General features: G+C 39.4%; 1 protein-coding gene across 3 annotated transcripts; it reads left to right on the top strand.

Moving 5' to 3' along the window:
- The first annotated feature begins 2,430 nt into the window (after positions 1-2,430).
- LOC148011044 (uncharacterized) lies at positions 2,431-13,263 on the top strand. 3 transcript variants are annotated; one of them, XM_087671644.1, is made up of 8 exons: positions 2,431-2,845; positions 3,710-4,231; positions 4,697-4,922; positions 11,016-11,199; positions 11,352-11,584; positions 12,000-12,068; positions 12,177-12,271; positions 12,493-13,263. In XM_087671644.1, the coding sequence occupies exons 1-8, from the start codon at positions 2,571-2,573 to the stop codon at positions 12,707-12,709; spliced, it is 1,821 nt and encodes a 606-aa protein (XP_087527770.1). In that variant the 5' UTR covers positions 2,431-2,570; the 3' UTR covers positions 12,710-13,263. The 3 variants fall into 3 exon arrangements, with proteins under 3 accessions (XP_087527770.1, XP_087527767.1, XP_087527768.1); XM_087671641.1 differs by having other exon boundaries at positions 2,431-4,231; XM_087671642.1 differs by lacking the exons at positions 11,016-11,199; positions 11,352-11,584 and having other exon boundaries at positions 2,431-4,231.
- The last annotated feature ends 9,815 nt before the right edge of the window (positions 13,264-23,078 follow it).

The raw sequence follows: 23,078 nt of genomic DNA, 5'->3' as shown, positions 1-23,078 counted from the left end.
CTTGATAAGACAAGGGCAGTGTCTAGTGCCTTACAAACTTGCAAATGAATGTGAAAGCAAATCAAGGACACCCTTACAAACAATTGATATTCAAAATTGCAATGAAGAGAAGGGCTGAAAATCATACATATGTACTACTTGACTTTGGTGGTTCTTTCTTATGTGCAATCTTCTTACGAGGTTTAGTGGTCTTTCTAGGCTTCAATGATGTGAACCTAGACTGGACTTTGGGCTTCTCCTTGTGGTATGGTTTAGTAGATGAACCTCGTGTTGGACAAGGACGGTCTATGATTTCAATGCTTGTTGCTGATGACTCCAAGGAGAGTATGATGACACTCATCTCTTTGATTTCATTGACCAGGGTACTTGAAAGAAACCACACATGATATGCAATACAAGTTTAGAATGGTCTATGTGTTTATAGTTGTACACATAGCCTTACAAAATGAAGTAAAGCACTCAATGGATTTAATTTTTCCGATGAAAAAATCCAGATTGAGTAAATACTAGTAGCAAAATGATTGAGCAATGTGCTTTAGTGCTTACAAGCACTCATCTCTAGTTTATGCTGCTCTAGAGATTGTAGATGTCGGTCTTGATGAGCTTGGTGATGATCTACTGAGTGAAGAAACTTCTGAAATGGAGTTCCCAGACTAGTAACTGACTCTGGAAAAGATAACTTAGTGATTAAAATCATTGTCCGTGAGACAGTTGAAGGTGAAAAAAAAAACAAGAAGGTCAAGCTTTCAAGCTTGTGGCTATGGCTGCCATGAAACCACAGTTAGGGTTTGACTCTGTGGGAGTAGCAAAGGAAGTATTTCTGGGAACCCTCTTGGGTGGAGATAGCCCACTTGGGAGGCTATCAAAGCCCCATGGATGCTGCCATTATTGCGCCTGCTACAGGCTGTGCTGCTATACGAATTGCCACACTGTCAGAACTACGTCGTTTTTTAGGGAACCTTCAATGTCGTGCTCCTGGTTGCCCAACATTAGGCTTTGACCTACCATGCAGTTGCACCCTGAGGTGGAGAGAAGGTTTATAGAAGACAACAGGAGATGAAATGCCCTCATATGCATGCATGAAGTCCACCAAGGTCAGGGGATCCAGAACATGCTATGGAGGTGAAGAAGATAGGATGCAAAATGGAGTTCTCCTTGTGCACTTAATTGAGATGGAGTTGTGGGAAGCTGAGTAGATAAAAAATGGCTCTGATACCCTGTGAAAGAGCAGAGTTGTAGCAAGAAAAAGTGTGCACAAGAGGGAGATAGAAGCTCAAAGAACAAGAACAAAATCTTGTTTACTAAGTTGCTCAAGGTACAACTGGGGTATACTCTATCTCAACTTTCAAATTTCTACAGGCATGCTAGCATCAATGATTGGACAATACAAAATGGTGTTGATAGACGAATCATGTTAAATATTTTTCTAGCATGGGAGATGTTTACCAATGCAATTCTAAAGTTTGGGATGCTCATGATGGTGGATCCATAAGTTTGTAGGTCCTAGGAACAACATATGATGATGTGTGATAGTTGGTAGCTCCATCGATGTATGCCTTGCTCCAACACACTTCACATGTGTATCATGATGGATTTCAAAGCTCCTGCAATATGGATTGATGATGCAAATTATGCATATGATGGTTTAATGAAAAGAGTCAACCAATCCACTTTCTTTAGTAGGACCAAGTGTCCAAGTGTTCACAACTTGGCTATTCCTTGCGTTGTGGATGGTTGGTGACTTAACCACCCAATGCTCCATATGCATCCACATGCGAGATGATGCTTACATCTTGTCATTAGTCAACATATGGTCATGTCTTTTAGTTCAAGAGCCTTAATGATGTAAATTTCCCAACAAGTCACAAAGTATCAAGTCCGATGGAGTATGTCAAGTCATTCAGCCCAAAAGTCTATTATGTCAAAAGAAGAAGTCCCATTTTCTCCCTAGATGTGTAGATCCTTGGGTTCCAGGGTAACCAACCTATGTTATCTAATCATTAGCATGCTAATATTCATGTCTTCTAGTTCAAGAGCCTTGATGATGTAAGTTCCCCCCATATGAGGTGTTAGAACAAGTCACAAAGTATCATGGTGTACGTCAAGTCTTTCGATCTAGAAGTCTATCATGTCAAAATTAAAGTCCATCTTTTTCTGTAGACGTGTAGATCCTTGGGTGTGCGAAACCAACCCATGGAGGCTCATTTTCCGGAAGTAATTAAAAGTTGGGAATAGTATAGGCCCTATGTTCATTTTGGTGCTTTTCCCTACATTACCGCGACCCCCCTCCTCCGAGCCTCCCCTAACTCTGGAGATTCTGACGTCGAGAACAAGTCACGTTTAGCGACTTACGGGTCGTGACCGTTGGTGAAGCAAAGCAAAGAGATCAGCGCCCTGAACGGTTACTATTTCTGATCTGTTTCTGTTCATTTTTCTGCTTATGCTGGATCTACTCGACATTTTAATTCTGCGGTCAAGTATTGACATCCTGCAGGGACCATAAAAAATCATGTCACCCCAAGTTGTTTTCATCGGTCGATATAAGCACGGGGATAATATTATTGCAACGGATGAAACTCGGCCTGTGCAGGAGGGCGACCACAGGCATCTTCAGTACATCAATAATATCCCGGCCGATGATCATACAATTACACTATACAGCTAGGCGCTTGCTGTCTGGGAGTCGATATAATAACATGAAATCCAGATCCGTAGGACATGAGGGGAACAAGAATGCAGGTCACGCGTTAAGACCTCGGGCGCCCACACCTGCAGCGGCTTCCTCTTCTTCTTCTTCTTCTTCTTCTTCTTCTTCTTCTTCTTCCTCGCCTGATCACCATCGCAGGTTGAATACCGTTAATCCGTTGAACTGGGCCAACTCCACCTCCTCTCATTCCTGCTCTTCCTCTTCCTCCTCTTTTTCCAGAAATTTTCTCAGAAAAATCGACCATAATCGACTCGGGAGGACCAATACTTGCTGTAGCCGTAATTATCCTGTTGTACCTAGCAGCAACAATTTACAACCGCAGCGCTCGCAGTACATTAATAATAATAGTACAGCGATTAGTCATGCAGATCAGCCGAGGTCCTGTTCGGTACTACGCGGTAGATTAAGTAAGGGATCAGTAATTACTCCCGATGGACCCTTAATCCACCCCTCGCTACCGTCGTCGAAGTCGTCATCATTATCGTCATTGTCATCCTCAACCAGTCATCAGTCACATAATCAGAATAAAGGCTGTGATCGGGGCCGGTACGTGATTAGTCGTGAGCATAATTATGCCGCAGCAGATTCGTTGCGTGGTACAAGAGGAGATGCCTCGGATAGAGATGCATTATCGCTAGTACCTCCTCCAAGTACTAGTAGTCCTGAAGTCCAGAGGAGTAGGAGGTCATATATGTATAGTGCCGCACCAGCAGCTGCAGGAGCAGCGGCAGCCGCCGCGCCCGATCATGATGAAAACCCTAGCTCAGCTTGTGCAGTAATTGGAAGTGCCGTTCATTCATGTATTGCAGGCATCGGTACCGACGCACTGTACAGTTGCAGTAGTGCAGCTAGTCCATGCATCGATTTGGACAAAGATGCTGTACCATCTTCGAATTCCCGATATATTAATGGTGCTCATCAATATGAAGATGAGTACTATCGTCCATCTTCTTCTTCAGCTTCTGATTCTCCCTCGTCTACCATTGTTCATGACGTAAGCAGGTTAACTCGTGTGAGCTTGCGCTCGTCGAAGGAGGGCGCGGCAGCTGCCACAGCTCAATTATCACCAGGTACTTCGGCATCTGGCGGGCTCGTACCACGCCGTATTACAAGATCATGCACTAGATATTCATTTAATGGTGACGATGATCGGACGCAGACCAGCAAAGTAGAGAGGGCAGCAGCTGATGGATCTCATTCTAAACTAGATCAACATCATGTGCGGGTTGATAATAGTGATCCTGCAGCGGCAGCAGTCACACCAGCGGCTGGAGGCGCATCTGCAGCGTCGTGTGCCTCAAAGAGGAGTATCAGTTGCCCTCGCAATATAAGTGTGACGACGACGACGACATATAGTTGTCTCATGAAAGGCCTCTCTTGCGTTGTGGGTCTTCAGAATGAAGGCAATACGTGCTACCTCAACAGCGGGCTTCAATGCCTGGCGCACACCTTGCCCTTTGCCGCAGCCATGCTGGGATATTCATCATCATCCCTCGCCCAAGAACTGGACCTCATCCAACGCAAGTAAGCCGAACTAGAAGAAAAAAGAAAAAGTGTCTGAGCTTATCAACAGTTAACCGTGCGGATCTAGCTTTGAAGATTTCCAATATAGAGAAAATTTTCAGAGCCCGTTTGGCTTTCCTATTAGGCTTAAATCTACAAGCACTTTAAAAAAATAAATTTCCGAGTCACATTGGTTTCTTATTAAAATTGTAAACTTAGAACTTAAGCCTAAAAGGACTTTAGAAGTTCGTCTTTTTTAAAAAGGAATTTAAAAATTAATGTATATCCTTAAACATTATATAAAAAGAGATGTCCAAACTGTTTTATTCGTCTGCTTAAGTTGAGTCAATGCGATTCTAAGTTCTCCATAATACTTTTCCCAAACACTACATGATACAACGTCTTAGCTTATGACGGGACCAGGCGCTACAGCTCAGATTGCTAAACATGTTCGATTGTCTAATATATGATGGATATAAATTGCAGGCTCAGTAGTACTAAGCGCCCTAGTTTCATCGATCATGCCGTCAGTAGGACATCAAAGCGGGATGAGTATTCATTGGCAGCAGACTGGCTAGCCGTGGAGCTGAGAGAGCTGATAAGACGGATGTGGTCGGGGATCCCCTTCTCAAGCACAAGTGCGTCCAGCTTTCTTTGTCGCTTGCTCGCTTGGAACCCCCAATTCTCTGGATATCAACAACAAGACGCTCAGGTAGTTATAACTATTAGTTAGTTGATATCTTAAACTCTGTACATTTTCACATTAACAATATCTTCCATTCGATTGAAAGTTTGACAGTTTTCAACTTTTTCTCATTTGAGAGAAGCGGTAAAAGTATTCATTCAAGCGACGGGAAACGTAATTGCAGCAGGTTTTGGTAATTGGGAAAAAAACCATGCTAAGAAGGTTTCATTCAGCCCCTCGTTAGGGAGGCTTCCAAGCTTAAAACTAGAGTCTTGACTCTTGGGGCTCTAGAGTCTTGACTCTTGTGGCTCTAGACTCAAGTTCAGGACATAATCTTTTACCACTAGGAACTTAGGAAGGCTTTGGGGCTTAAAACCAGCGCCTTGACTCTCGTGGCTCTAGACTCAAGTTTAGGTAATCTTTTGCTACTAGGGACGGAGTGCACTGTGCCTTGACTCTCGTGGCTCTAGACTAAAGTTCAAACAATATTTTGCCACGTCAAATTTATTTGTGAGCCAAAAAGAAATCTAAACCATTATTACAAAAACAAGAACTTAGGAGACCCACTTCATGCATAATGTGTTACGATGTATCTTAAAAACATCTAAGCACAATTGCAACCAAGGAGGAGAAGTAATTGCCTTGAGACGTATAAATAAGCTGGTTTTAGACCGAATCGAACCTCAATAATCATAATTTCTTGATCAACTTCAGCCTCCTTGCACTTTTTTTATTCATTGTCTAAGGCCATGAGCATATATTACCTCAACCTTTACAGGATCCATATGTATCCCATCCATTGAGATAGTGTGTTCCCAAATGTGGATTTCATGCAAGAAAAACTCACTTTTTTTTGTCGTTGATAATCAAATAATGCCTAGCCACCTCATTGAATGCAATTTCCAAATGTTTTCTATGCATTGCCTCATTCTTTGAAAATGCAGTCATGTTATCAAAGAAAGTGCCCACAAATGCTCTATGTGGTCTAAAGATGTGATCCATCATCTGATTAAATGTGGCAAGAGCATTTGTAAGCCCATATGGCATGACAAGAAACTCACACAATCCAAAAGATGACGTAAAAGCAGTTTTTAGTACATCCTCTAACCTAATACAAATCTAATGATATCCACTTTTCGGCAAAATATTGTTGCCCCTTGCAATCTATCAAAAATATAATTGATCCATGGGATCAGAAAGAGATTTGTTATCATGATTTTATTCAAAGCATGATAATCAATGCATATGTACCATGAACTATCCTTTTTCTACACCTCAAATACTAAGGGGGCAAAAAGAAGATGAGGTCGGTTGAATCAACAACCCTTTTTCTAATAGTTAGTTTACTTGGCTCATTATCTTCTCATATTTAGTAGCACTCACCATTTGTGGTGGCTTGTTAGGTGGGCTAGGATCAAATATATGGCATGATTCTCAAGTCTTTTAGGTGGTAGTTGCCCCGAAAGCGATGGAGAAAAGCAATTAGCATACATTTTCATAAATAATATGCAATATTTATTCAACTAAGTCACATTCCCCGCCTTAGCATTATCATCTTTATCTTTGACAAAAATCGAGTATGTTGAAACATGATTTTTCATTACTTTTGAAATAGGAGAAGCAAATAAAATTGGAAATGATTTCCCATAAGCTTTACATCAAGTGTATGGGTCTTTCCCTCATGTTGAATAGTGGTCACTTTGTCGTGGTAGTCAATGACGACATACACTCTATGACACTAAAGCATACTAAGTATTACGTCACAATTCTCAAGTGGTGCAATAAAGAACTCTTCATTGTCCACGTAATTATGAATGTGTAAGTGAAACTTCACAATGAGTAGTATGACAGACTCTACATGGCCCTTACATGCCATTCCAATTCTTTCATTGTCCCATCTCATCCTCTTTAATGTTTAGATTGGTTGCCATGTCAATGGACATAAAATTGGCTCTTGCTCCATTATAAAAAATATCAATGTATGTTGGACCCTCATTTCCCATGTATTCTATAAAGCTCAATAACATCATCATTATGTTGATCATCACTAACCACATCAAGTACCCAATGATTTGATGTTTTGGGCCTCTTACCCTTTACATATTTATTTATAGCTTTATATGCTTTTTATTTATCAGGACAGCTCCTAGCCACTTGTAATTCATACTGACACATGAGCAATACTTGTCAAAGTTCTCCCTTGTTGTTTTTGCATATTTTGGAACTTATTTGCATATCTAGCCTTCTTTTTAGCTTTGAAAGTTGGCTTGAATGACTTTTTCCCATCACCTTGAAAATCTAAAAGATTTCCATGTAGCAAAGCATCAATAGTGCATGCTATCTTAATGAATTGTGACATGCTAGTCATAGTGGTCTTAATGCAAAAATCCCAAATCTCTTTAGTCAAACCACAACAATATTTTTTCAATCTGCTTAGAAAGTTGGACATCACAATAAGAAGTAACAAGTAGCTCAACACCTCTCAAACCTTTTTATTATGTTATGCCTTAAATTTTTGCATTGTGATGCATTAAAGTTATGCCATGCTATCATAACATCCACCTCAAAAGTGTTTTTTAAACCATGTAGAAGTAAACATTTGCTTAAAGTGAACCCATGTTGATGGTGCTTTCCCTTGCATTAGAAGGATTGATCACCATGGCAATGCATTCTACTTAAGAAAAGTAGTTGCTTTTCAGATTTTTTCTCGATTTTTTAGGACTCTATGAAGTTCCCTCCTGAGAAGACAATATCAAACTATTGGATGAAAGTTAATAATGCATTCAAATTATCTTGTGCCCCTCATTTTAGTCATTTGGTTTCTCAAATGCCAGATTATGATAGGTAGATGGCTGCAAAAATGATGCATTTGTTGTTCCAACATTTTGAGCAACAATAAATGGTGCATTCACATAACTAGCCAATTGTCCCATGTGTCCTTAATATACATGGCCTCATAAATGCATTACCAAACATGCTACTTTGTGCCCTAGGCATCATGCCAACATTTTTATACATGGGATGGATTTTGCATTCCACTTGACATTCCCAGGAATATTTGGCATTACATACATTGTATTAGTAGCTACATACTATGAACATTTTGTCCATGCATTCCCATGGCTGAAGCATTTCCAACCATTACTTGGAAAATTGAACCACCACAAAAGTATCCCATATGGCCTACATTGGCATGCATTACTTGTTGCCCATATCCCATTGCATTGGCACTATTATCTTGACCTTGCATATGCATTGGCTACCCCATTGGGACCAATTGTATTTTCTCATTAGCAACATTGAGAATATCACGAGACAATCTTGGCATTTCCTTTAGTGCATTCTATTATCCCATAGCTCCAAAGGATGACTTCAACTTTTTATCCTTGATGTCATTCTTAGATGAGTTCAAAAATCGAGCAAATTGAGGATCCTTTGCTAACTAATTAAATATATCAACAGTTTCCCTCAACAGATCTTTGAATTACTTATTAAATTCTTCACCCTCTTACAAGTCATCAACATTATTAAGCATAGAGGGCCCTGTGTTTTAGTCAACACCGACATTTTTAGGCTTATGTCCATGTTGTGTGTTTTGTCCAAGATTATTGCCCTTCTCTTTGTGAATTTCCAAGCTGAGAGGCATCATCACTGCCTAATCCCATCTCACTAAATGAAGACATCCTTGCTGTAATACTAAGCTAAGAATAATTTTAGCACTAAATCAAAGCTTTTGACTTCCAACGAAGTGCCACCATCCTACCAATTCAAAGGATTTAATGGTATTCTAATAACTAAAACTGAGATTGAAAATTTACTAATCAATCTTGGACATCCAACACCCAATAGGTCCCAAAACTGGTGCCCCTTATGGTATTTCTTTACTTGTATTCTCCTTGTATTGCAAATGGTCCAAAGTACACTAAGATTTCTTCAATCTCCTATGCTTTCCAAATGCCCCTTGTTGTCAATAATGACCATCAAGCCTTCAAATCAATTCTCCCCTTGGTTTGCTCGAGGATTAGCCTCCACCGAGCTCCTTGGATGAGAGTGAACTCCAAATTCAATGTTGGGTGACTAGCCTCCTAGATCTCCCTAAAATTTTCCAATTTCAATTATGTTAAAATTCAACTTCTAGGCCCAAATCCTAAGCATGCTTCTCAAGGTGACTAGCAAGCCCTAATTTCTCAAGGTCTACATTAGAGAATCTTCAAATTCTCCATCTCTAATGAATGCAATTGCTAAAAAAACCAGATCAAATAAGTTATTACTGCACTGTAAAAACCTCATAACTAATAGCCAGGTTCAAAAGAAGGCTCAATTTGCTATTTTCATCCCCTATAGGCATGCAATCTACTATAGATAGTCATTGTATAGTAGTTGCCAAGTTGCTAGGCCCCTCTAAGTGTTGTCACTTACTAGCAAAATGTATTCCACTACACCGAAAAGTTCCAAATCTACAATCACGTATAGCTAAAGAGTCTCTTCTAGTAACCCATCATTGAAAGTTTCACTTTCTCTCCCTCCTCTAGCCCCAATTTAGTCTTTTCATACTTCAAAAAAGAAGTTTTGCCAAGTGGCAACCATCCTTTTTCATTTTTCAAAAAAATTTTGCTATTAATTTGTGCACACAATATTAGTTAGACTAGCCAACAATTAAATTGGCTAGGCAAATTTGTCACCCAAGTCTAATAGAGTGTTTATTAGCCCATGAACTAGCATCAATTTACTAATTAATGGCTAGCTCCTAATGTCACCACTGACATTAGTGGTAATAAATTGGTCTAGGCTGAAATCTTTGACTAGGTACCACTTAGTACTAGTCCAACACAACTCATTACAACTTTTGCCTTTGGCACCAATTGATATCTTGGGGTCCTTGGGCTGATATCATGAAACAATTAACTTTCGCATATTGCACTTCACATGTGCACTTTATATTTGCACATATGATTAACACTTAATCAAATTCTAAGAAAAGCATAAAAATTTCATGTCCCTATGATATAGTCCTATGTGGAAAGGAAGGTGTTCCCACCACATAGAAGTAGGCTTTTAAATGGTCCCTTAATAATGGTGACAGAAAATTCCCCTACCTTTTGTGTAACCACAAACTATAAAGTTCATGATGAATTAATATCTTAAATAGGGATCCCTACAGAATAGGTGATTTTTAATCATTTACATTCAATTCATGGATTCATCAAAGAGAGGCTGCAAGTTGATTCCATGCTTTTGTTCATGGCTTGCATGAAAGTATATGCAACCAACTAAAATAATGGGCATCTACCCTCTTGTTGAATGGTTTGCCCTTAGTCAACTTCAATATTGGATTTTGGTTGAAGTACCTTGAAATCTACTTCTTCTAGTTTTGGTCTAAATAGCAAGTCCCCCACATACATTAAGACACCTATATCCACACTACATCATGCTTTGTATAAGTGGCTCCTTCACTAGAGCTCACAATAATAGTGCTACTCTATGGGAAGAGCATAAAATCTCCCATCTTTAAAATGAGGAAATCACAAGGTTGTCTACATTAATTATTCAAATGATCTATACTTCTTAGGATATTTTGCACATTTAGAATGTGGCATAAAACAACTCACCCACTTCAAGACAATTGTTGGCATTTCGAAAGACACGACGTCCCTTACTAGAGAGCAAAAATCATAGCTAAGTTACACCATTCATGTTATCTAATCACATGTCTAATATGACCATTGTAGTCATATGTAGGGTTGTTGAATGCTTGTAATCAATTAAATCTAGTGTGTGTGATTTGTTGATTTATATATTCCTAATTATACTAATATATTGATCTCATTTAGATGTTATATGGACGTGGATATTAGTCTCTTCCAACTATAGTCAAGTAATGGATCAAATGATATTTTATGTATAGCTATATAGCAATCCTATAGGAAGCTATTAATAATCTATATTCACTAAGCATTGAATTGCAAACCCAATTATAATCCCATGGGAGACTCATGTAGTATGAAAGTATAAATCTCATCCTAAGAAAAACTTGACATAATTACATACATTGTTTGAAAAAAAATGATATGTTATAGTCATTTATTGTCAAAATACTAATTGGCTCCAACTATAAACTAGGAAGCAATGAGAGCAATTCTGGATGGTCTGCATGAGTCTCTCAATAGAGTGAACAAAAAAGTTGTTCAAAAATATGTTGATATTTATGCGGAATATTATTCAAGACCAAAAGATGAGCTTGCGCAAATCACTTGGGACTACCACAAATCAATGAATGACTCTGTCATACATGATATATTTTGTGGTGATGCCTCTTAATTGACTTTGTGTTTCCACCATGTGGTAATGTGACAATATGCTCAACATTGTGGATGATCATGCAATGTACCTTTGTTTTGTGTTGGATTGACACTTTGCCAAAGCTCACATTTATGTGCTTTATGTATGTTGTTGCAGGCCAACTTCAAAGCACCATTGAGTGCTCAGTTTGCCAACAAAAGTCTCATTGCTTTGACCCTTTCCTTGACCTATCTTTACCATTACCTAATAATAATATTATGCTTGCTAGAAGATCCTACAAAAATTCAAGCACCAACCCATGCAATGTCACCATTGAGGATTGCTTAGCCTTGTTTGTGGCTCCAGAAATGCTCAAGGGTGGTGACAAGTACAATTGTGCCACTTGTAAGGTAAACAACTTAAAGCATTTGATGGATGAAGTAGCTTAAACAAGTGCTTACACGTGTTGTTTCAACATTCAACACATGAAATTTCTATATTAATTCAAAAAGAGAGCCAAACTGGTAGAATTTAACATTCTAGAAATTGAATATTTGAAACTTACATCATGGGCTGATCGTGAAGGGGCACCCACATCCTTAATACTTTGCATTGGTGACCACCTAGGTTAAACTATATCTATATAGAGCCTTTACAACATCCAATGTCCTAAAGTTGCCTCATTGCTACCAAGAGAATGGAACTTGATTTCTTAACTCTTCTGATAAATTTTTAGGCCTAGTGTCCATATTAATCACTTTAAGGCTAAAATTTGATTTATGCTAAGAATAAACTTCGTTTAATGTCAACGTTGATACTGGACAGGCTCCTCAAACCTCCATAAAGAAGTTACATATCTATCGTGCTCCCCCTATTTTGGTATTACATTTGAAGGTTCTCTCTCTCTCTCTCTCTCTCTCTCTCTCTCTCTCTCTCTCTCATCAAGCAACAACCAACTCCCACCAATAACGAAGAGCCATTCTCTGGATGTGTTTCGTGCAGCGTTTCCATGGGTGTAGTGGATCTAGCTCCTACAAAAAGGATGATACGCCTGTTCATTACCCATTGAAAGGGCTTGATCTCGCAGAGTTTCTGGGGTAACGATCGTACCGGACATATTCATATATCCATGATAACTATGTTGTGCTTGTAATGGCATGAATCCTTCTAATTTTGTAGATAGACAGTATTAACTGGAGGTTAAAATTAAACGGCATGCTTGTCAAGCTTTGTTTCCTAATTACTGGTATGAAATCAAGAAGTTTAATTAGATTCAGTTTGTTCGTCATGTAAAATATATGCATGTTTCTTTTGGCAGTACAAATCCCCGACAGCCACAAGCTGGTTTGGTATACGACTTGTATGCAGTTTGCTATCACTCTGGCTCTTTGGGCTACGGTCATTACACAGCTCATTGCAAGAATGCAGATGGGTCATGGTATTCTTTCAATGATGCTTCAGTGAATGCCATCGAAGAGTCCAGCGTTGTCAGGTCATCTGCCTACATTCTCTTCTATCAACAACGGGGTTTGTGATTTGGGCGCATAAATTTAACGCCTCGACATTTCACTCGTGTCACACATAAAATCAATGTAATGTACATGTAATGCATTACACGTGAGCATTGCCAGCTTGAGGAACTTCACTTGATTCTTCTTATTAGTCATTTATCTCAGTCACTGCATCCTTAAGTGTAAGGCACTCCTGAGCCAGCTGATCGATTGAAGGATTTGAACTCTCGGCATCACATTTCTCATATAGTTCTCCTACTGATCAAGCTGCTTACTCGTTGGTATTTCATTTGCATATAATGAGCTCAACTAGTCTTATCGGCTCGAGTATCGAAGAAAGATTGTCTTGACCCCACTCCCTTATCCACCAACTTGTGGGACCATATTGAATTTAATAACTATAGCAATATGAATGTATTCATCTTACATGTGCAGTGTACCATAGTTTGCACAACATTTCCATATAAAATGCTCATTAGCTATAAATGTTGCTAGAAGGAAACATACATTGGCTCCTCTAAATTTAGAGCAACTTGCCATATGATGAAATAACAAGCATGCACAAGTGGATGTAAGCATTGCCCTTTCAAGTCCCTTTTTTCCTAAATTGCAATGTTTTGCACTTCTCTTTGAAGAACTAAGTCTGTTCATTTTGTGAGAGCTACTATCAATTATATGCACAATCACAAGTATTATTACAATATTTAGCTACAATATAGCATCTTGTTTAGTGTCATGTTAGTAGCCAAGGGTTACTATCAAGTATCGTCAATGTTTTGTGAATTAGTTGGGTGAGTGCTACCAATAATATTCTTAATCATATTATAGTATTGAGCTACAACGTAGCTTCCTATTCAACATTAAGTTAGTACTCTAGAGTTCTAAAGATGAAATTTTAGATATGCATGAAATCATGCTAAGGTGGTACCAAACTAACACATCTAGGACATGACTAAAAATATGTAATACTAATTGTAGATAGATTTATTGTTACAAGCAATAAACATTTACCATTTAAAAATTTCATACTTTTCTTTGAATGTATAATATTAGGGCAAATATTGAACCATTATCATAACTAATAGTAGTGGTGGCCCAGTAATGACTTCAAATTGTTCGCTCACACACACACACACACACACACACACACACACACACTCTCTCTCTCTCTCTCTCTCTCTCTCTCTCTCTCTCTCTCTCTCTCTCTCTCTCTCTCTCTCTCTCTCTCTCTCTCTCTCTCTCTCTCTCTCTTCTGTGTTAGCCAACACAAAGAATCCTTCTACCTCTATAATCAACACTGCCTAGTAATTGATAGAAAGAGGGAGTTCCCATTGAGCTTTGTTAGAAGTGCATCACCTTGGCATACAACAAATGAATTAAAGGGGTGCTATTGGCATAGACGCACCTACTGATAATCATGAAGAGGCAATATTCACAATAGAACAGACGCTATGGAAATCGCCAAATGTTAGAGCATGCTTACATAAAACAATATAAAGCAAAGAGAAAAAGAGAATACCATCAAAAGGTACAAGGGAGAAGACTCACACAGGTCATAGGCGAGGCCAGTGAAGAGGAGAGAAGAAGGGTGGTTGGAAATGTAGCTAGGGACTTTGCCAAAGAGACTTTGGTATGAATGAAGCAGTAATGAATAATATTTTTATAAATTGTTTTTTGCCTCTTTCATCAATCAAAAAGTTCACAAATTGGATACATGGATCAAAGGCCAAAGCAAATGAGGTGCTTATGTTGAGAATGCAATGTACATTGCACTAAATAAAGCAACTTAGTCTTTCAAATGGACTATTTGTCAAAAGGTCAGCCTAATATGTACCATGCTCAACTAAAGAGCCTTTACTGGCATGATTTTCAGTGGTCCACCAAGAGGTACTTCTAAGTGATACCGTTTGAAACTTCTTGGAATATCATGAAGTTTTCACTTAGGATCGCTCGAGTCCATCTCACAAGGGAAGGTTTTGGCCATACCCATGAGGATCCATCAAAATCTGGGTTCCTACCAGGCTAAGGTCACCTAATGGTCTTCTAGTGTCGATCTTTGAGTATCTACTTAACCTAAATACACTCAAATCGAGGTAGACCCATGTCACACTTGGTTCAAAGAGAGTAAGAAACGAGGGGAAGTGCAACACGTTAAACCCCTTGCCCTAAGGCAAAGTCTTAATCCGACTCCCTAAAACGATACGAGTTCTACTTGATAACTAATAAAACTTTGCATAAAGATTTTGGCTAACCCATTAATTTCTATTCTAATTAATTTCTATTCCAAATCATTGCATGTAAAGCATGTTGCAACATTAACCTCTATAAGAGAAGTACAATGTTTTACCAACATGTTCTACTTTTCTATTTAGGATCATATTCTAATACATATCAAAGCATTGAAGATGGCAAGGTGAGAGAACTCAAAAGTAAGCAAGTGCAATTAATCCAAATCCATAGACTATTCAAGGAGAAAATGAGGAAAAATTTTCAATTGAGCTTATCTCACTCAGAAAGCAACATTGGTCACCCTAAATCCCTTTTGGGCAGTCATCCCCTTATCCCCTTTTGTACATGGTCGACCTAGGCCCTTTTCCCATTCGTCCTCCTCCCTTCCTAGCTTGTGAAGGGGATGCAATGGCAGTGGAGAAGGAGAAGATGAAGATGCAGGAGGAAAAAGCACACACAATGTAGGTATCAAGAATGATATGATAGCCTTATTGCACTATCTCATATATATGAATAAAGAATATGGGCGGTCACTGTACAGAGTAGGCCCAAGGGCCTTTTACCCCAACAACCTCCCACTAAAAGGCCAATGGGCTAGGGAGTGAAAAAACAAAGAAAAAAAAGAGACAAGGTGAGGAATCATGTCATCTCACCCAACGCCCAATCGGAAAGCGAGTTTTGTAATAAGCGGAAACCTATACGAAAGAAGAGTCAAGCATCCCTAAGTCCATGACATCGAGGAGACAAGCTATCCCGCAGCTCCATACAGTGGAGCAATCCAAGAATGTGGATTATATAAATATGTTGAAGATTATGGTTGATTCTATCAAATCCATGGGAGATATCTACTATGATGCTACGTGAAGATTTGTTCTTTTCCTTGTTGTGGTTCTCTAAAGAATGAAACAAAATCTTGTTGATGTTAGAAGATAGATTTTCTTATAGTAGAAACCCCTTTTCCTTGGTGTCTCTCTTGGGACTCCATGTTTTTGGTGCGTAGCCGGGGAAACTTGCCATCAACAAGCATCAGAAGAGGCTGAAAATGAAGGAATGGCATTGCCAAGAAGATAAGAATTCAATGGATGTTTGAAAAGTTCCTTCTTCCATTGAAGAGTTGGAGATTCTCATTACTAAAGCCACTTTCTACAAGTTCATCCCACAATGATGGAAACACATTACCATCATGATGCAGACTCTATGCGGTGGACTATTTCCTCTTCGTGTTGAAGCAGTAGAAACTTGCATCTTGGTGGCACATTGTTTGGAAACAAACTCAAGTGCAGAAACAGAGAGAATAACCATCCATGGAAGATTTGGCATTCATTGAGAAGTTTCAAGACATCATCAAGTGGGGTATCGTGAAGAAGCTTCAGGAGTCGTAGTTAGTGGAGGTTTACGAAAACAAGAAAGAAAAGAGTTGGAATTTGTTCGTGGATGCTCAATAGCAGGACACGTGGGATGCCTGGTGCACTGAGAATCTCTTATTTGTTCAATTACCAACCCACTGGAAGTTGGTGGATAGAGTACATGATTTACTCTATTAGCTCTTTTCCAGAATGTTGGCACATGAAGCAAAGGTAGCCTATGCATAAAATCTACACCCCCTCCCACAACACTAGCTTCATATGCTCGTCAGTTTCTTTTGTTGGGTCTCCCATCTTCTACCTACTTGATGAGAAAGCTTCTTTTTCTCACATGATTGTTTCTTTGCATTGTAGAGGCTAATGCACTATAAGGAAAGGGGGAAATAGCGACATCGAGTTCTGACACAAATTAGCGATAGTACTCAGACAAAAAAAACACGGCCGAAACCTGAGTGCGGCATTTTACGAAAGAGTTTGCAAAAGAGAGAGTGAAAGAAAGAGAGAAAGAGAGAAAGAGAAGGAATGAGAGCTTCTCCCTGCCACACCATGCCGCTGTTCATGAAGAAGAGGAGGAAGTGTACGAAGGGCGAAGAGAAGTTGTCGCGAAGAGGAGACAAAGAATCCATCCTCGAGCCTTTACGGTGAGTACATTTCTCCCTCTTTCCTTGTTCTTGTTCTTTCTCCTTTTCTTTTGTTTTTTTTGTTGAGAATGAGGTGCATTGAGGGAGAAGAAGAAAGGAAAATAAAGAAAAAACAAGAGAGACAGAGAGAGAGGGAATAAACATGAAACATAATAAAGAAAAAGAGAAAGAGAGGGAGGGAGGGAGGGAGGGAGGAAGAGAGGAGAATGAATGAGAAAACACAAGGGGGTAGAGAAAAACAAAGAGAGACCGTAGTCATGTAAGAGGACATTTAATGGTTAAAAGCTTGGTGAAAGAAACTCCCTACACCTTGACACGTCACAAGGGCTATTACACTTGAGAAGGAGTAACCAAGTCTTCACCAATGGGAAACTCAACTCAAATCACTTATTTGGACACCTTTAGGAGTGTTTTCAAAGTGCTAGATAGAGGCAAAAGAGATTATGCCGACACTTCTGATATGCTCACTTTCAAAGTACTAAAGGCTCACTTCATACCTTAAGAAGTGAACTTGAGTAGTCAACCTAAAACTATTCTTAAGCTCACTTGCAACCATTTGGTGATAACAACTTGAGTGGAGGTAGCACTAATAGTGATAGTCAAGCCCTTGGACCTCATGCAGGTAGGTCATCAAAAGTGACTACATCTAAGAGATGACAACCCTAAGAAGTCTAGGATCTCACCTTAATTAGCCTACAAAATCACTCACAAGTTGTTGAATCATCAAAAAGACAGTTCACACATTGTGTAGTGTTGTAAAAATTGTGATTGAATGCTTGTTTGCATATGTCAAAATTGAATTGGAAGTTTGAGCACCATCATCACAAAGATACTTGCATTTATATTGAATCACATTGATTGTGGAAAACAAAAGCCTAATTGTGCATGGTGCACCTACATACACTTACAAGTTAGTAAAATTAAAAAATTTTAACAAAGAAACACAATATATATATAAAGAAATAAATAAAAAAAATAAATCACAAAATACATAAAGAAATTTGAGAAATAGAGAGACCAAATATTGACTGACTCTAGAAACCCCTACAATCATAGCTTAGACAAAGAAAATACACTGTGAAAAATAGACCTTATCATCAAAAATATTCTAAAGCTTACACACCATACAACAGAGACCACATCACTAAATGAGCTTTACTAGCCAACAATGACAAATTAGGCAACAAGCTTTTTAACACCTAGCATACAATACATCGAACATATGACAAATTTGGAGAGCAAGAGGTGTCTTCCTCAGAAGCCACCACTTCCTTGCCTAAACTAATCACTTATTAAGACCGTAGTCATGCAAGAGGGGGTAGAGAAAAACAAAGAGAGAGGGAAGGAGAGAGGAGAATGAGTGAGAAAACGTAAGGGGATGGATAGAAACAAAGAGAGGGGCAATAAAGAAAGACAAAGAGAGTAAGAAAGATAGGAAATGAGAGAGGAAGAAGAAGAAAGGAAAAGAAAGAGAGAATGAGAGAGAGAGAGAGAGAATAAACTTTAAATACAACAAAGAAATGGGAAGAGAGAGAGAGAAAGGGAGGGAGAGAGGAGAATGAAAGAGAAAACATAAGGGGGTGGAGAGAAACAAAGAGAGGGGCAACAAGGAAAGGGAGAGAGAAAGAAAGAGAAATGGAAGAGAACAGAAAACGAAGAGCACAAAGAAAGGGGGAGAATCAAAGAAATGGGGAGAAAACCAAGATGACAGTTGACATTACTTCTGTTGAGTTACAAGAGAAAAAATCCATTCTCAAATAATTTAAGAAAGAAAAATAGAATAAACAAAAACAAATTGTTTGTCGTAATGTAGACCAAATAGAAAACGATGAAGGTCATGATGTTCAAGATCGCGAGGTGTATCTTAATCAGCGTGTCCTGTGTCCTTACTCTCAATGCAAGCTAGCAAGCAATTAGATGAAAGCGTCGCTTGTCTATAGAACACATGTGACACTTCGGTAAGTTTCAATTAGGGATCATTGATCAAGTGATCTCAAACTTTGAGCAAACAGTAAGAAAAGTGTATATCAATCATGCATTATATTTAGAAACTAATTGAATATCATATACAAAAACATTGGATGTGACCGTAAAATTCATACAAGGAGGTGATGTTTCATCCCAAGGAGGAGTGCACCTATTGTGGCAAGTTAGAAGAGTTCGTGGGCATGCGATGGATGGAGTGCCTAGTTAGAAGAGTTCGGGGGCATGCGATGGATGGAGTGCCTGAGCCAATCCACCACTTGGAAGGCACTATCCAGTCCATATCATCAATACCAGAGGAGACATGTAGTCTTTTAGACTTTCCTACAATCTTAGAGCTTGAGATGGAGGCAATGATCGATGCATTGATGCCCATGGATACCGAGACATCTAATCTACTTAGAAAGGAAGCATCCATACCATTATATGATAGGTGCCAAGTATCTCGCCTGAAGACACTACTTGCACTCCTAAGTGTGCAAGCAAAATACGGGTGGAGCGATGCGAGTGTGACCGAGTTGTTCAGGTACCTTCTATGTACTCTTTATTGATTCCTTTTCGGCACCATTATAAAAATCAATTGTGCTTTTTCACAGTGTTTTATGATTTCTTTTCAAGTTGCTAAAGTATCATATATTACCACTTGAAAATACCATATTTAAGTCTCGTGATGATGCACGACATGTTTTACGAAAGGCTGGCATGGACTACAACAACATCCATGTATGTATCAACAATTGTGTGATTTTTTGAGGAGAGTACGAGACTATGAAGATATGTCCAAAGTGCGGTGCTCATAGGTATTGACAAGACTTGCAAGGACAACCATCCCTCAAAAAGTTCTTAGACACTTTTCACTTATCCTCTATGTACTTCACATGTTTCATACATCTAGCATGGCAAGTTTGAAATGTGGCATGCACAGAATAGATCCACATATGGAGTCCAACGAATTTCAACGGATTCACGCGCATGAAGCCACATTGACTCTACCTTTCTAGGCTTTGCACGAGAGCTAAGGAATCTTCGACTCGATCTTGCTATGGATAGTGTGAACCCATTCGGTCTTTGCTCAACATCTTATAGTATGTGGCATGTAGTCCTTGTTAACTACAACATCTCACCATGGCTTTCTACGAAGAAAGGACACTTGATCCTTAGCTTGCTTGTTCTTGGCCGCTATAAAGTTAAGAATATGGACGTCTATCTCTGTCCATTAGTCGATGAGCTTAAGATTTTGTAGGAGGAGAAGGTTGCCGTGGAAGATATGAGCAAGCGCGATGGTCAACGGACCGCCAATATACAAGCCATTCTCATGTGGACCATACATGACTTTCCAAGATTCGGGGAGTGCTCAGGTAAGTAGGCTTCTGTTCTCGTTGTTCATATCTATCATAGCTCATTCAAGTTTGTATTCACAGGATAGAGGTGTTGGGACAGGTCTGGTTACCTCAAGTTATCAGGCATGTCCATTGTGTGGGCCATAGTTAAACTCTCGAAGGTCACGAACAAGAAGATGATATATCAAGGACACGCCGCTTTCTTGCCGGAGGGTCATGAACTGAGGAAAGGTTTTCTTGGATGACCTCCAACACGAATGCACGCCCAAAGGTGGTACGATTTGAAAATGTTCCACACGGAGTTGCATCCAAATGGAATGCAACGGTTCTCGATTTTCTATGAGTTTCCATATTGAACCCACTTACAGATCAGCCACTTGTTGGATCCAATGCATATTTTCAAGAATATGGGCAACTTACTATGGAACCACATCACAGGAATGAGAGACAACGCAAGGGCATGAATGGATTTGGAGATAGGCAAGATGAAGGCACTTTGGTCGCAATCGAGTGCTGATGGTCGCTTGCAACTACCTCATGCTCCTTAGCTTTTGTCCACTAAACAAGAGTGCATTGTGAAAAAATTTATCAGGTCTATCCGCACTCCAACAGGTATGATGGATTCTCTCATATCTGCATTTTCTAAAGACGACCAACTAACAAGGCTAGAATCCCATGTTGGCATAAGATATGTCAAGTTTGTACTACGAATGGATTGTAAGTGACCTGTGTATTTTGCTATTTGGAGTGTAGTCGTTATCCATAATATTTCTTCATTTGTGACAATTTGTACTACTACCGATCATGATCGCAAGATGCCTTACTCCAAAAATGCACGGGTCGATTTACAAGTTGTCAAATTTAGTGCAATGGAATTCACAGAAGGATATGAAGACATCCTCTATTGGATCCACAAGGGAGGGAGCAGTGGAGATTGTCTGTCTTTTTGAGAAGTACATGCCCACCAGCATGCTCACAATTCAGAGCCACCTCTTGGTGCATCTTGTAGAGAAGTGGAGTTTGTTAGACCTATCCATATGCGATGGATGTTCTTCTTAGAGCACTTCATGAAACCCCTGAAAGGCTTTGTGCAACAACAAGCTCGGCCAGAAGGTAGCATGGCTAAAGGTTGGTTGGTGTCTGAGGCGTTAGAGCATATTTTATAGTGGCTACCAATGGTGGATTCAGACAATAATATACTATGGTTGTTGAAGGATGATGATAGACTGATCGGAGATGTGGTGGTTGGAAATGGGGTAGAAAAAAGGATGGATGCTGCAATGGAGGAGAAAGTGAATCATTTTTTTTATGTTGCACAATGCCTCCATGGAGACGTGGCTCACTAGGTACGAGCAAGCCAGGAAAGATCGAGATGAAGCGCGATCTGAATTTTGACATAGTTTGCACCACCAACCGATTGGATATCTCGAGGGCATGGAGGAGGTGCCATGGTTTATGTTTATGCGATGGTTGCATAGAGTTTTGATTGTAGCCTCAGGGGTGGAGGTCTCTACTAAGAAGTGGGAATTCTTGAGGGGATGTAGTTCAAAGGTGACCACATGTTTTATAAGCTATCATATCTAGATTTTATATGTGACAAGTAATTAACTGTTTCAATATACATTACAAAATATACAATGCGGCGTGGTTACACGGATGACATTTCTACGTGGAGCATATCGACAAAATGCACTCCATAATAGATTCTGGTGTCATGGCAAAGTTCGAGCAAGAGAGCCGACAATGCCACGGATCCAAACATTGTTATAGAAAACATGGAGTATTTTGGAAACTTGCAAAGTATTATCAGGGTGGATTACCGTAGCTTCTCCATGATCCTATTCGATGTACAGTGGTTCAAAGTGGTACTAGAAGGAGCTAGGGCAACTGTTTGATGAGGTCCATCTGGATTTCTCGAAATAGATTGTGCGACACATTTGTATTGCCAGCCCATTGTGAACATGTGCATGAACTCATATTTTTTAAAATTTTATTATGACATGGTATATGTTACAAATGTTAAATCTCTTGTATGTGATTTTGAACAAATAATTTATATCCAAACCCTTGACAACCTCGATGGTGGTATGTTGTACCTTCACCTTCTTGAAGTGCGAGAGTATATGATGAAAGCAATGTTCCCAGCATAGATGAGCATATTATGTAGATAGAGGGGTCGATATTGCAAGGGGTGAAGGCCGCCCAAAGCTTGGAACATGTAGAGGAGGTAGAATCGGGTAACAATGATGGAAAGACAAGAGCCCAAGAATTCTTTGAGAAACAAAGTGGACTCATCCTTTTGTGGTGACCTTTCTATCAACCTTCTAGTGTATGTATAGTTGTGTTAGGAGATTGACATGGGACCATAGGCTACATCATACTTGGAGCATCCACCTACTCAATTCGTTGATGAATCGCTTATAAGGGTACTCTAGAATATGTGTTTTAAGTAAGATCATTTTTTTAGAGTTATATTACCATGCTTTACTTGAATCTTTATATTGATTATGCTAACATCAATTTTTGTCTATGCAGGTGACCTTTGTGGATATTTGGACAGCATGATGAGTCAAGGGATGAGGGACAAGGAGCTGCAAGAGATCTTCACACGTATGTCTCCAGATTAGATAGCTCAATTGAAAGATATGGGGGACCAAGAGTTGTCTCAGACATCTCAGACACCATCAAGTCGTTCTATTTGATCTACTTTAGCACGTTTTGATTCTTTGGTTTCCAGTAGATGAGGTCAATGCTCCAAACTTGTGCCGGACGGAGGGAGTAGTTCTAGGGATGTTACAGAGACGTGGATGCGGTGAGCCCACGGTCGGATCGAGAT

This window comes from Lygodium microphyllum, chromosome 29 (genome assembly GCF_053477565.2).
Source record: "Lygodium microphyllum isolate KBCC chromosome 29, Lygodium_microphyllum_v1.1.10, whole genome shotgun sequence".
NCBI classification, from domain to species: Eukaryota; Viridiplantae; Streptophyta; class Polypodiopsida; order Schizaeales; family Lygodiaceae; genus Lygodium; species Lygodium microphyllum.
Note: the sequence above shows the minus strand (reverse complement) of the source record. Positions and strands in the feature narration are given on the sequence as shown.